The sequence below is a fragment of the Temnothorax longispinosus genome, chromosome 6 (assembly GCF_030848805.1).
Source record: "Temnothorax longispinosus isolate EJ_2023e chromosome 6, Tlon_JGU_v1, whole genome shotgun sequence".
Classification (NCBI taxonomy): Eukaryota; Metazoa; Arthropoda; class Insecta; order Hymenoptera; family Formicidae; genus Temnothorax; species Temnothorax longispinosus.
Window position 1 is genome coordinate 7,431,499 of NC_092363.1, and position 14,321 is coordinate 7,445,819.

Here is a 14,321-nt window from a genome sequence, read left to right on the forward strand (position 1 = left end):
TAAATCTTGACTAACACAGCTCTACATATACACACAATCACTCTCCATATTTGAAATTTGTGAATGAGTTGAATATATCGTCGTTGCGTCGATTAAAAATTAGAAGTGTATCACGAGTTTGGATATAATAGAAAAATAAAATATACGTTTTTTTTGGCATTTGTTAATTTTTTTATTTACAATACTTTTATACTAGCAAAGTTTTCATTCTACGAAAGATTTAAATAAAGCTTAATCCGTATTTACTTCTTCTATGGAAATATCAGATTCGTCGTCTATCGTGATCGCAGAATCCCTCGATGCATCTTTCGCAGATTTTAGGTCTCCTATCCTCAGTATATAACTTATCGTGTATTGATTAAAATCACATCTGTAAAAATATTTTTAATTATACTGCCATGATTATAGCAATATGTATATAAATGTATTTAAGAAAACGCAACAACACTTACATTTTACTAAGATCGTCGTATTTCTTTTGCATGTTCTTATGCAGCATTAATAATACCGGCATCTGAAGTGAAGTATTGATCCGTGACCCGTATTTCGTCAAAATTGTTTCTACCCATAAAAGATAGAAATGTATATGCCTCGTTGATTCCAATTCGGCCGCTATAAATTTCAGGAGCTTCTCGATATAAACGTCTGGCATGCTCGTCGTTGTTAATTCAACTGTAATATGGAGAAAACAAATATTATACATCAAATCATTGTTATTATCGTTACTATCGTTAGTGTATTTAATTATATAATATGAACTCACTTTCTTTGTACGGAATGGTTTCTATAACTTGTTGCGTTAATAGCTTCTCATTTAACTTCAATGCCATCATTAATGCTAAAAGGGTAATACAGTAATATAGTTTACATTTATTTGTTATTCTTCATTCATTATTCTAGTATAAAGATGTCTACCTTTTGCATAGTCGTGTTTGTCAAGTGTTTCTTTGACAGTATCCGGAGTAACTCCAAGCTCCAATTGAAATGGATCGAACATCAATCCAATATCCAAAGAGTATATCAGCAAACCTTCCGTTGTTGCTGCCGCCCATGCTTGACCTGTTTTAGAAAATGTTTAAATACGCGTATTTCAAACCAAATGAATATTTAACATATCATTCGTTTCTACCTGTGGGAGAGAATTGTAAACACAGTACTCTCACTTCCGGTTTGACTCTCCTGCTTGCCATATCTCCGCTTTTGACACCTGGCAATCGCATCGATATGTTTCCGCCTTCACGATGCTCGATTAAAGCTCTATTTCCAAATTCCGACATGTACTTTCTATTTATAACATCCTGCAAAAATAAAAATTACTTAGAAGATAAAAAAATAGGTTTGGATTGTTTTGCAACTGATTCTACATTTCAGCCTAATAAAGGAAAAACTTAAAATATTTTGTATATTATATATTATCGTTACTTACATCCACACCATCCAGAGATCTATTTTGAGTGATCTCATATTTTTTCAACAATATTGATTCTTGAATATTATAAATGCACACGTTCTTGGAACGACCACCAGCTAATATACACGTGCCGTCAGCCGAGTAACATAACGTAGTGAAGGCTCTGAAGAATAAGATTTAATAAGTTCGTATCGTTAAGACATACATTTACCGCATAACATTTTCTGCACTGAGTTACTCACTTGGACTGCAAATTCTTTTTCGCTGTGATGAGATCTGTTTTGGATCTACCAGCACCTAAATCGGTTCTGCCCTCGATAAAGCCCGTCTGTCTTGCCGTTTTACACTCAAAAAACGTAATCTGCCCATCCAGTGTAGCGACAGCGACTTCTTCTCCGCTTGGTTTGTAAGTTACGCACAGCGCATCGGCGGTCAAGCGTATAGTCTCGTGCACGGAACCATTCTCAACCGCATTCCATATTTTCAATGTCTTGTCCCAGGATGCGGATACCAGTTCTGTACTGGCGGGACTGGGATTAAATGCCAAGCTTGCAACAGGTCCCTCGTGACCACTTAGTATCTAAAATCGAGTATTTTATTTAATACAATTCAATCTTCTCAATAGTAAAAATTAAAATTGTGCAAGTCAATGTTCGAGGACAAACAAAATTACACGCACCTCTAAAAGAGTTCCGAGTTTCATGCTCCATAGATACACATCGAAGAAATCTTGACCACCCGCAGCGAGAAACTCGTCGCTCGCGTCGATCGCCAAGCAGGAGAATTGCACTGGACGTGGCGAGGTGAGAGTACGGAAATTCCTGTATCTCACTAGATCGTACGCCCGCACCGTTCCATCCAACGAGGCAGACGCGACGAATTTACGATTGTGACTGAACAGAACACTGGATATCGATGAAGTATGCTCATGGAACGTAAGCGTACAAAATCCAGTTAACGTATTCCATAGTTTAACTTTCCCGTCGTCACCACCCGTTATAATATATTGGCCGTCGGGACTGTACGCCAAACAGTTCATATTAGTTCGATGCCCTTGCTGTTTCATAGCGTATGTTTCACTTTGCCATTCCCAAACCAGGAGCTGACCAGCGTGAGAGCATCCTATAGCTATCCAATCTCCAGAAGAATTCAACGCAATCGACGAAATACGCTGTCGAGAAATACTGTAAAGCCAATCGTTTTAATCTCTAATATCACATACAATAATAATGTAATAGGATATAAACGTTGAATCATAGTTTTTATGTTACTGCACCTTAATGAATGGATCAAATTGGCGTGTGGCATCTCATACAAGTAAAATGAACCATTGTTAAATCCAATAACCAATATATGAGTATCTTGATGATAAGCAGCTGCAGTAAGTTTCGCATCTTTATATTGCTTGTGAACTTCGTCTGCTAGATAAAAAGTAGCTCGCTTTTTATAACCCAACATTTTCATTCCCTTTTTATTTTCCTCTTTTGTCGAGACTTCTTCTTCTTCTTCTTCTTCATCATCTTGCGGCAAGTCGTCTAGTAAAATATACGTATTCATACAAATTACTATTATATAATGTATTATTATAAATTACTATTACATACAATAGAACTATTATTTCCTATCACCTATGTTCTACCAAGTTTTGTAATTATTTACAAACAATATCAAATTAACTTCATAAAATGGTAAAGAAATTTTATCACCTGCGTTTAACAGTTTACGTTCAGCATGGGCCTTTTGCTTCTCTGTCTTCTCTATAATTTTGTCTATATCAATGTCATCCTCGCTATCACTATCTTTGGATTTGTCCTTCTTTGAAGGTGGTTCCCATTCAACCCAATCATACGGTTCAAGCGTACATTCCCAGACACAAACCCGGCCATTTCTGTAAAAGAAATTCTCAAAATTAAACAAATTCAAATTATCTATATAAAATATCATTATGTACAAAATAAATTGTTTGTCCAGTAGCAAAAATAATGACACAATAAATTAAAAATTATTTAAATTTTTTTAACTGCATCGCTTACTTGCTAATAGTGTACAAATCATATTGCTTTGCTTCGAAGAAACATGCCACAATTACATCGGAATGACCACCTAACGTAACCCATCTAAAGTTCGCCGATTTGTGTAAACTATATATTTTCACTGTGGTATCCTTCGAACCAACTGCTAATAGTTTCGAGTCGAAAGACCAACTGACGCACGTTGTTTCAGCAGTAGCTCCGTGAAACGCGCGTTCCATAATAAAAGGATTGTAATCACCCGTTTGTAAGCCTGGCGCATTGAAAACAAAAACTGAAACACAAAAACAATACGTGTTATTTTAAATAATCGTGTTTTGGTAAATACACCTCTATAACTTTACGGTAGCGAATACTTACCGCCGCCTCCTTTGCAAACTGCAAAGTGCTTTCCATCTGGAGAGAATTTTACATGCTTGGGACGTCCTTTAAATCTGTACTTATGTAAAATCGCTTTGCTTATCAAACTGATGATATGAGCTTCGCCATCTGCGGATGTATTATAAAATTATATTTTCTTTGACAAATGTTCCTTCATGTACATTATTAAATAAATAATTTTTAAGTGTGTGCACAAAAAAATCTTACCTGCATTAATTGCAACTAACATACTACCATTTGGCGATACATCAATAGTAGTATAATTATATCTGCTTTCTATAGGAAGCGTCATGGATTTGTTGCTAAAAAGGAATTATTTTTGTATAAAATTAAGTAAAAATCATCGTCATATGAAATTTATAAGTTTCATGAAACTTTTAGACATTTGATTCATATTAAGATTAATATTTTTATGATTACTTCTTTAGGTCAAAAATCGAGATCCTGTTGCCCACAGGGCTAATAACTGACGATCCATCTCGGGAAAAGAGTAAGTCTCCTTTACGATAAACTGTGCCAAGTAAATTACTGAACTGTAAACAAAGAAATAAAAAATATTGTAATTCTTAAACATACACCTTCTTTATACATAGGTATTATTAATATAAAATTATATACAATGTTTCTATTATAACATATGTTACTTGTCTTATTATCCAGAACGAAATAAACAAGAATATACAAATAGCAAAACTTATAGGTTAGAAATGCAATAAACCTATAGGTTAGAAATGCAAGTTATTATTAACTTAATAATAACTTGAACAATACGATCTGCAGAAAAATAAAAACTTGTAAATTGCCAGCATTTTTTGAAACAATAAATATTTTACCTTGTATGAGAATTTCATCTTTCCTTTGTTTTTCTCAAACAAGTATCTGTCGAATCCACGTGCATCTGCATGCACGCGCGTTTATCAAAGTTTACGACACATTTTGGACAACTCAGTTCCAAAATTATCCGAACGAGAGCGCTCGGTAACTGTACTTCGCTGCACTTTCGTTGTTCAATCTGCGTCGATAGCGAAATAAATTTATTATATTAATTTTTCAAAAATTAGTAATATATTAGGAGAATATAATCAAATAAAGATTTATATTAATCGGCAGCCAAAATTATATATTATAATAATAATTTACCGACGTAAAAAAACCAACTGTCGATAATTTGCGAAGAAAACAATTCAAATATACTCGAAAGTCGACAAAGCACCAGAAAAATATAATCAGAGACAACAGGTGGCACCAATTGAAATTCTGATGAGAACTGCGATTCCAAGGATTCTTGAAATTTTTCAAGTTGGAAAGAAACTAGAAATCTCAAAAACTTATAAATCAGGAGAATATAATTAGAAAAGAGATAATTCTGAGTTTCTAAGAATTTCTATAATTTTAAATCTTAAAATTAAAACATGGTGACTCGAATTTTTAGAAACTGGCAGAGTGCAAAGATAACGTATAATTACGTAAGAAATAGTTAAATGGCTCAAGCTTATTAAAAAATATTTGCACAGTTATCGCAATAATTCGATCAAGTCGAAAGTTTCTTCAGTAAATGGCGTAATTAGGTCAGGGCCGAATACATTTTTAGTGAGAGTTGAATAATACAGCAACGGCTAACGTAAAATATAACAACGAGCTAGGGTCTATTATAAAATACAAAGACAAATTATCAGCTGTTTATCAAGTAATTTCCTTTCATTTCATTATCTCAGTAATCATATCGATATTACGCCGTTCGCCCTACTCTAGAAATTTCGCGATAGGCAGCGAGTCAGCTGACGCGAACAGTTCAAACGTCCGGTCATGTGCCTTCAACGCGTAAAATAGTCGAACACATTGGACATTGGAGAAGATCGGCGTTCTCAGGATCGCGATATCATCGAAGGAACGTCGCGCGATCTCAAATCGCAAAGGACGATTCGCGCGATATTCCGCAGCCAGGACAGGGACAGGGCCGTTCAAAAGAATCTGCACGAGTCGGCAAGCCTCGGAGAGCGGAAAACGCGTGTCACGCGCTCGCGACGCGGCGCGATGCGCGTCGGACGCGGCCAATCGGCGGCGTCGACGTCAGCCGGCCGGGGATGAGACGGGCGGCGCGATTGGCGGGCGGCGCGGGCTCGCGGCCAATCGCGGCCGGGCTGACGCCGACACGCCGCTGTCGCGGCCACCTTCCACCGCGTTGATCGCGCTCGTCACTTATCACATGACCCGCGCCACTGTGGTCCGTACTGACTGTACCCCGGTAGGCCATATTTGACAGTGGGCCACTAGTTTAGCGACGTGAGTGACGTGAAGATCGCTCCCTACGTTCGACGATCCCGGCCGATTCGCGACCGATCCCCGTGCAACCTGTAAATACTCCCGCGATCGACTCGACCGCCAGGACCACCCGACCACAAACCAGGCCACAATGAGTGCTGCCACGGAAAGCGCCCCGGTGTACTCGCCGTTCTTCGGCGTTATGGGCGCCGCCTCAGCCATCGTATTCTCCTGTGAGTTTCGTCGACTGTTTTTGCTGCCCGTCGCATCGCCACCTCGTGATCTCGCTCGCGCGTACGCGCGCGCTCGCTTCTCGACGATCCCGACGTCGGCGGTCGGCGGGAACGAGGCAGCCGAGGCGCCTCTTATTGCGTTTCCGTGAGCTACGCGCATCAACATCGACTTGAACGTTGACGTCAACGTCGCTCGTCGCTCGTCGCTCGTCGACGTCGTCGCCGTCGGCACGGAGCGCCGATACGTCGTCTCACGCCATTTTCTCATGCGGCATAAAGAGACGGACGGCGGACGGAAAATTATCGTGTGCGAGTAGCGCGGCGCGCGCGACGATTATCGATCCTCCCCGCGAGAAGAAACGCGGGGGAGAGCTCGTTCGCCTCGTTTTCCACGGGGCGGACGCACGCCGACGGGCCTCGTCACCCTCGTCGGCGGGCGGCGACGTCATGTGCCGCGAGACGCGTGACGAGCGGCGACGACGAGACTCTCGTTATCTTATCGAAAATTAACTCCCGGGCAACTGTTTAATGTCCCCATTCCGCTCTGATAAGCTACTTTCCTCTTTAAATTCCTTCCTTCTCTGTCTCGCTCGCTCGGCCGGCCGCCCGCGGGAATTTGGCAATTTCCTAGGAAACGCGGTCCAAGAAATCGCGTCGGTCGCGCGGGTCCCCCCTCGAGGAACCCGTGCTTTATTCGCGAATCAGCGCGGAATAGCTGCGGCGGCCGCGGCCGGACCGGGCGCAGCTATTTCGTAATGCTGACCTCGGACGAGCGGCAGCGGCGGCACGCCGCGAGAATTTTACGAGCCTCGGAAAAGCGACGGATGGACGGACAGACAGACAGACAGACAGATGGAGAAGCGAGAACAGACGGACGGGAACGGAATACGCGATACTCGAGCGGGCGTGCGCCTGCCACCTCGTGCGTGTCACGAGACGCGGCTCCCCGCCACCCGCCGCGTCATGCCGAGCCGATCGGTGCTCCTGCACCTTACCTGCACCCTCCGCACCTCGCTCTCTTTCGCGTTATTTTCGCGAAAATGTTAATAATATTGACACCACGACGCGAATCGATCTCCTTCCCTCGCGCTCCTTCGCGGCGCCTCTATTTCGGCTCCGAGAGAGGTGCGAGGTGTGCAGGTCGCTCTTTCCTCGCGAGGCGAATGCGCTCCCGGCGCGCGTATCGATTTACAATTAATGATTTTCCCGAATTCGCGGTAAACGATGACCCCCGGGGACCGCCGCCACCGCCACCGCCGCCGGCGCCGCCGTGAGCGTCGCTTTTACCCGTCGGGAAGATCAATACGAATGCCTTTTCCCGTATGCGCCCTCGGCCTTTCCGCCGACGGGAACGCGAGACGCGACGGGCAAAGATCGCGATTCTCCTCGTCATTCTTCCCCGAAAAACATCGAGACCGTCGTATAAAATTGATCGTCTCCCGAGTAACCTTATACGAGGAGCGAATATGCCTCCGACGAAAGCATACAAATTTGATCGCGAGCCGATTCAGCGGTCGCATCCGGCCCGCACGTGTCGCGACCGAGAGAGCCGTCGCTCGCCGACGAGAGCTGATCCCTTCATCTCTAACGGCGCAGAAAACTTGTCGGAGATAAACTCTGAAATATGAGGAGGAAGGTAGCCCACTTGTTTGATCCACAACGCCTCGGGCAGGCCGGGTATGATCGATCGGCCACGAACGCTCGAGAAGTGTTTATTTATATACGATAAGACGCGCATATGTTCGCGCACGATAAGGTGCGCGGTAACGATTAAATGCCCATGAGATCACGTCCCATGAGGTTTAATTGGAGCAGGACGTTAGGGCCGAAGGTACGATGGGAGAGACAGAGAGATAGAGAGAGAGAGAAGAAAAGAGAATGACACGATTGCCTCTCCCAGCCACGCCCCCCTACTCACGAGATGGGACTTGTGCGATTGTCATGTGACTGCCAACGTGAGAATCATGTGACTGCGATTTCCAGGCTGGGCTGGGTACCCCCGGTGTTATGTTACGAGGACACCTGTGAGGTCCCCCCCTCCTCCCCCCTCGTCGCGACTGCGGCGATTCTCGCGCGGGATTGTCGCCGATGCTTCAAAAAGGGACAAAAGGGAAAAAATGACTCGAAATAATTATTTTCGTCGCTTCCCCGTCGGGACCGTTCCGCGACGAGCTCGATCGATAATTCTCGTATAGCACGCTCGGCGACTGAAACCGCCAAGAGTTATACCGCGCGTCCGGAAAAAATTCGCGACGGCACACGGTTCAAGCTTCATCTTTTCCTTTTTATTCCCCCTTTTCATGAGGCTCTCCTCGCCCTATGACGTGGAAGTTGATTCATGTCGGTCTTTAAATGAATCCTCGTATCACGTGTGTCTTGCGAATTAATAGATAATCCCCCGTTCGAATGCTTCGGAGAAAGATATCTCGAACGTTTATCGGTAAATTTTTATTAAATTTACGAAACGATGAATGGAGGAAGACGCACGTGATTCAGGGCGTATATCTCTTTTACGATAAAGTTCAAATGTTACATTGTAGAATGTTTGTTACATCCCTTTTATACTGCGGGAGAAAATTTCGAGAGACGATTGATTATATTTAGCTATCATATTCTTTATTCTATTAAAATAGATGGATTGTCGGGCTATCATTATATTTAACGTTCTCGATTTAACTAGAGATCTATAAGATTCTCAAGATGTTTTATCTCGTTTGATTATTAATATTCAATTCTGTATGTGGAACTGCGACACTGGTTTATGTAGATACGTATGAAGCGGAATATAATTCTTATGCGATTGTGCGAATTATTTATAACGAATTATTTACCTTGTTTTCCAGCTCTGGGAGCAGCGTATGGCACAGCAAAGGCTGGCACAGGAATCGCAGCGATGTCTGTCATGAGGCCAGAATTAATCATGAAATCCATCATTCCCGTTGTCATGGCAGGTATTATTGCCATTTACGGTCTTGTAGTGGCGGTACTCATTGCCGGCACTCTTGGGAGAGCCCCTAATTACGATCTTTATAAGTACGTATCTTTTATATGGCGCAATAATACAAATCTGCTACTGTGACATTTAAAATCTCTGTACACGTGTAAAAAAAAATTGAGCAGCGTTTTACAGTATTGTTATAATTACATTAAACGTTTCATGCTTTGACAAAAGAACGTAAACGACTCTGTAATTAACTGAAATATTTTTCTTTTGTTTGGTAGCGGTTTCACCCACTTGGGTGCTGGGTTAGCAGTAGGCTTCTCCGGTCTGGCAGCCGGATTTGCTATCGGCATCGTGGGCGATGCCGGGGTGAGAGGCACCGCTCAGCAACCTCGTCTCTTCGTCGGCATGATCTTGATTCTGATCTTCGCCGAAGTATTGGGTCTTTACGGCCTGATCGTCGCCATTTACCTGTACACCAAGTAAACGGTCAGTAGCGGCATCCTACTACCTGCCATGGTTCCATTCAAGACATGTCGCCTGCAACCAACAGCGCTCCCCGACTATTATTATGCTACAAAACTTGTTTCGACATATTTTACTTAATCACGTTACTCCATGCATACCTAATCTAATTACCATCTCGGCTCATCTCTGCGCGCGCGCCCCCCCTGTAATATCATACTAAAAAAAAGAAAGATTGATCTATTTAGCGTACGGACATTTAACCACGCCACGCATTACTTGTCACACGGATTGCATGATTATATCGAAGGTGTTGCGATGGAGAAGTGCGGCCGGTTTCTTTTCTTGATTTCGCGACACGCGTGATGGCGCATTTCGATGCTGCGACGTATGAAAAAGCGAATGTATAGCGGAAAAAAAGAACGAAAGAAAGCGTGGAAAACAAAAGTCGACAGGGAAATACATATACATATTTAGAGAAAAGATCTCCTGTGTTAATCCCATTGTCGAACATTTCTCTTTCACTGTATAGTAATCATTTATAGCTTAGTACGACATTGAATTATCAGTTAAAGTAATCGGCTCTACTGAGTGTATAAAGGAAAATATGTTATTGATAAAAGAATATTTAGCACAATTACATATATACATATATTATAAATGCAAACCGGCAGGTACGCGACTAGGAATCACACAAAAGAGCAAAAGAAAACTCTAAAGAAACGAAATTATATCATCGGAATAGAAATATGTAAGAGTAAGCGACACGCAAATTGCGCGTGGTAAAACGGCGTAATATAACAGAGAGAAAGGGAGAGAGAGAGAAAGTGAGAATGTGAGAATGAGAAATGTTACTGGACAAGATCTCGTGTGGACGGAGATTGTGCAACTAGAAATTAATAGACGAAGAATGATATGGTGGATGAGAGACTTTAGTAAAAAGGAAAAAAGAAAAAAAAGTATGAATGCGAGTAGTTGATCACAGATACACAACAAGATAGTATTAAGTCAATTGGGAAAGTCTGCTGGACACGACGAAATTTCACATTTTCACGGTTATTCATAGACAACGATTCTCGTTGCGCGGTAGACGAGATAGGGAGGGCGGATTGGATGGAAAAAAGAATGTCTAACCGAGTTGTTAAAACCGCAAAGGCCAGCGGTCGACACTCGATTATTCGCACGATTTTAATCCAATCCCGCATTATTTCTATTACCGGGAGAAAAAAAACGTCGTATGTCAATGGAGTAACAGGTACATGTGAAACTTGCGTAAAACCGATAAAGTATCGTACGTACCAGCAGACACATCAGTACACACATACACAGAAAGTGAGAGTGAGAGACACAATACCGTATGATAGCGAAATCAATGATCATCTGAGAGAAGTTATATACGCTGATAATGAACATGTAAACGGAGGATAATTTGTACATTCCATATTAAGTTCGTTCAGTACAGGCGAGCGGGCGTTTGGCGACAGTTTGGCGACAAAATTCGCGACAAGTAGGTCCGTGCTGCGTCGCGTTCTTCGAAATCAATCGATCGCACATTCACGCACCTCACATGGGGCAGCAGCCGGCAGACGGACCTGTATCGTCCTGGGATGGATTGTCCTTCGGGAGCCGACAATCGTAACCCTTTGTGCGCGCACGACTTTTCTATCGGCTGCTATCACTTCTCTTCCACGGTTACCACGTTCGGGTAGAAAAGAAAAACCAAAAATGTGCAAAACCAAGAACGCCCGCTTGCCATTTTCGACTGCGCAGTATTTTCTACCTAAGAAAGATGCAAACAAGCTCAACGATATAGGTGTATTTCCAGTGAAGAGAGAGAAAAGGAATGATCGAATTGACAAGATCTTGTTAGGCGGAAAAAGAATGGAAGGATTTAACAACATTTGTCCGGAAAAACGCTCTCGCTCTGGAAATCCACCTGTATGCATATCCCTCGAGATACCATCGGAAACAATAGTCATCTCGACGTCGTTGGGAACGAAGAACGAGCGTGGAAATTGCAATTTTCCGGAAACTCGCGTCGCTTAAAAAAATATGAAAAACGAAAAACTATGTACGAGCGAGCCGGGGAGCGGTGGTGGTGGTTCGTTTGCCTCTTCCTTTTTTTTTAATCTTGTTTTTCCTTCGCAACGAGGTACGCTCGGGAGAATGCAGGCACGCTAGACACGTTTTACCGCCAACTACCCTTCTTCCCACTATTTCTGTCCGTTGTATATTTTAATATATGTACGATATATCGGGAACCGTATCGGAGAGCTAAAGACAAACAGGAAGAGAGTCCGAGAAAGACGAACCCGGGATTTAGTTATAGTTATACGCGCGCGTGCGATGTATGTACATACCACCATGATGCTTCACGCTACGATAATTTAGGCTAGACCTAGATAAGGTATTGTATACCAAAACCTCGTGTAGCTGAGTGAACGGTAATTATTTGGGTAATTATGCGAGAGAGAGAGAGAATGGAAAAAAAATGTGCGAGAGGAAATGCTTGAGAGAGCGAAAGATAGATGCACCTGGCAGAGGGAGCAGAGAGAGACCGCTGTCACCACCGCTGCCGCCACCCCCCCGTTCCCCCTCGCCCTCGAATCCCAAACTCTACTATCTTCCAGTGTTACTGATAGACTCATTGTTGAGCGCGAAAAAGTGATACTGATCGACGATGATTATTTATGTTATAATTCGTCCTCGATGTTACAGAAGAACCGTGTTTAATAAAAATTTCATTTGGACAAAAAGAAGAGAAAAAGGACGGCAGTATCCGGCCAGTATTACTCCAACCAGTTCGCGGAGTCTCACCTGAGATCGAGATAAGCGGGTCGAATTCTAACGATGCTCCAGATTCGTCGTGGGCTCGTGCGGAACCAGAATCAAAATGCTGAAAAAGAAAAATGGATATATGGAAACGAAATCTACGGTGGAATTAAGTCTGTTTTCGTTCGCTGATCCATTCGACGAGTTTTATCGAGGAAGATATCGCTCGGCCTGTTAGCTCACCGCCGTTAGAATCCGAGCCGCTTATTCCGGGGCATTGTTTATATTTATTAGCTACATTTATAAATGTGCATTTTTTTCTGTCACTGCTATTCGATCGGGATGAGAGAGAACGACGCGCGCTCGTTTCAATACTCGCATTTCTAATACCGGCATTTACGCATTCAGCTGCGATTCTTTACGCTATATTTATTTATTTTTAACGATATCATCCGATGCAACAAATTGTGTAACGCGAACCCTTTGTTCGACGGTCAGAAAAAAGAAAAAACAAATCGGAAAGATCCTTTCAAGTGCGTGAGAAACGTCGGATTTCACGTTTCACGATGTCTCGATGCTTTGATTTTCCCGAGGATGATAATAAAGCGCGAATCTATCCATCCGAATCCTGTAAATATCTGTACCTCCACCTCGTTCACGCGAGCTTGCGTGAATCGCAGTTGCGTAATCCGCGATCGAAGATTCTAGCAATCCGCAAGCCGTATACGGTAAGTGTTATTCTGAGTATTACTTCCTCGTGATACGCGTGACGAAATATCCTGTTGTTCTCTCTGATATCTAATTCGACTGATCAATTAACTCGATATCACGTGTGATCGAGTAGCATGAATTCCGATAAGATAAAATGATTCAATCGTAGTGGAGATGAGGGGGACATTCCCGCTGCGGCTTATTACTTTTTTTTTCGAAGAGACGTGACAATCATTTTACGCTTAAACACAAAGAATAGATGGTCCTAGGAACAGTTTTTATTGACAGAGATAAAAGATACGTTTTTTTTTTTAATCGGTTTTAATATCCAGCGGAAGGGAAGGGACGAAGACGCGCTAAGATTCTACGTAACGTGGTTCGATTATTCGCGAAATAATACTGAAAGATGTTACACATGGGTCAATCGGTATGCGTACGTTCGACCGAGAGGAGTCGTAATTATGCAATCATACGTGAGAGAGTAAATTCACAAAGTCCAAGTACATACACACACGCATACAGTTGCTCGCGGAACGGAAGCGAGCATGCAATCGCATAGATGCGTTGTAATTCGGCAAATAGACACGAACGTTGGTCGACGAGGAACAGCGAATATACGAATGTCCGCTAACGTATTACAATAGCGTTACAAACATATTTTTTTTTATTCTCGCGTGCGAGGGGGAGCGACCGGGTCGGTCCCCGTAGGACCCTCGCAGTGAAGACGTGGTCGGCGTGCGCTTTCTCGAAACCGCTACGAAAGGAAATTCGGTCCAGGCGGTATTTAATATTCCTTGGGTCAGGTAGAAACGGGGACGTGTCGCGAATAATACGCTATACCATTCCTATCGCCAATCCCTGCCGACAAAGTGTCGTCGCATTACGATCTACTTGTTACACCGCCGCTTCGGTCGCGAAGGAAAAAAATTCTGGTTCAACACATTCGACGCGCGTGTATCCGAGTGCTGTCGTCAAAACTGGCTCGTGAATGATGCATGACGGTGTGAGATTCGGATGAAATAACGGAGATACAGTCTTAAAACCGTGGTCTTAACTGACCGACGCTCTGATCACCTACATATCTTTTTTTTATTATTTTTTTATTCTTTTTTCAG

The 14,321-nt window shown here is 42.8% G+C and overlaps 2 protein-coding genes across 2 annotated transcripts; one reads left to right on the forward strand and one right to left on the reverse strand.

Annotated features, from left to right (window-relative positions):
• Positions 1-101: 101 nt before the first annotated feature.
• Positions 102-4,808, reverse strand: LOC139814239 (periodic tryptophan protein 2 homolog). Its single transcript, XM_071780366.1, has 15 exons — positions 4,656-4,808; positions 4,243-4,355; positions 4,030-4,124; positions 3,802-3,930; positions 3,445-3,715; positions 3,118-3,299; positions 2,688-2,946; positions 2,091-2,595; positions 1,654-1,991; positions 1,427-1,574; positions 1,130-1,298; positions 916-1,059; positions 764-838; positions 453-672; positions 102-370 (listed from the first exon to the last, which is right to left on the reverse strand). Exons 1-15 carry the CDS (start codon positions 4,671-4,673, stop codon positions 232-234), a joined length of 2,805 nt encoding a protein of 934 aa, XP_071636467.1. The 5' UTR covers positions 4,674-4,808; the 3' UTR covers positions 102-231.
• A 1,204-nt stretch (positions 4,809-6,012) lies between these two features.
• On the forward strand, positions 6,013-12,343 carry Vha16 (vacuolar H+ ATP synthase 16 kDa proteolipid subunit). The gene is made up of 3 exons (XM_071781632.1): positions 6,013-6,317; positions 9,161-9,350; positions 9,540-12,343. The coding sequence occupies exons 1-3, from the start codon at positions 6,236-6,238 to the stop codon at positions 9,742-9,744; spliced, it is 477 nt and encodes a 158-aa protein (XP_071637733.1). The 5' UTR covers positions 6,013-6,235; the 3' UTR covers positions 9,745-12,343.
• The last annotated feature ends 1,978 nt before the right edge of the window (positions 12,344-14,321 follow it).

Bases quoted from the DNA above. Each gene is read 5' to 3' on its own strand.
- LOC139814239 (XM_071780366.1), bottom strand. The intron at 839-915 runs GTAGACATCTTT...TTACCCTTTTAG, and splicing joins CAAACACGACTATGCAAAAG to CATTAATGATGGCATTGAAG. The intron at 673-763 runs GTGAGTTCATAT...TCCATATTACAG, and splicing joins AACCATTCCGTACAAAGAAA to TTGAATTAACAACGACGAGC.
- Vha16 (XM_071781632.1), top strand. From the start codon at position 6,236: ATGAGTGCTGCCACGGAAAGCGCCCCGGTGTACTCGCCGTTCTTCGGC. The intron at 6,318-9,160 runs GTGAGTTTCGTC...CTTGTTTTCCAG, and splicing joins CTCAGCCATCGTATTCTCCT to CTCTGGGAGCAGCGTATGGC. The intron at 9,351-9,539 runs GTACGTATCTTT...TTTGTTTGGTAG, and splicing joins CCTAATTACGATCTTTATAA to CGGTTTCACCCACTTGGGTG.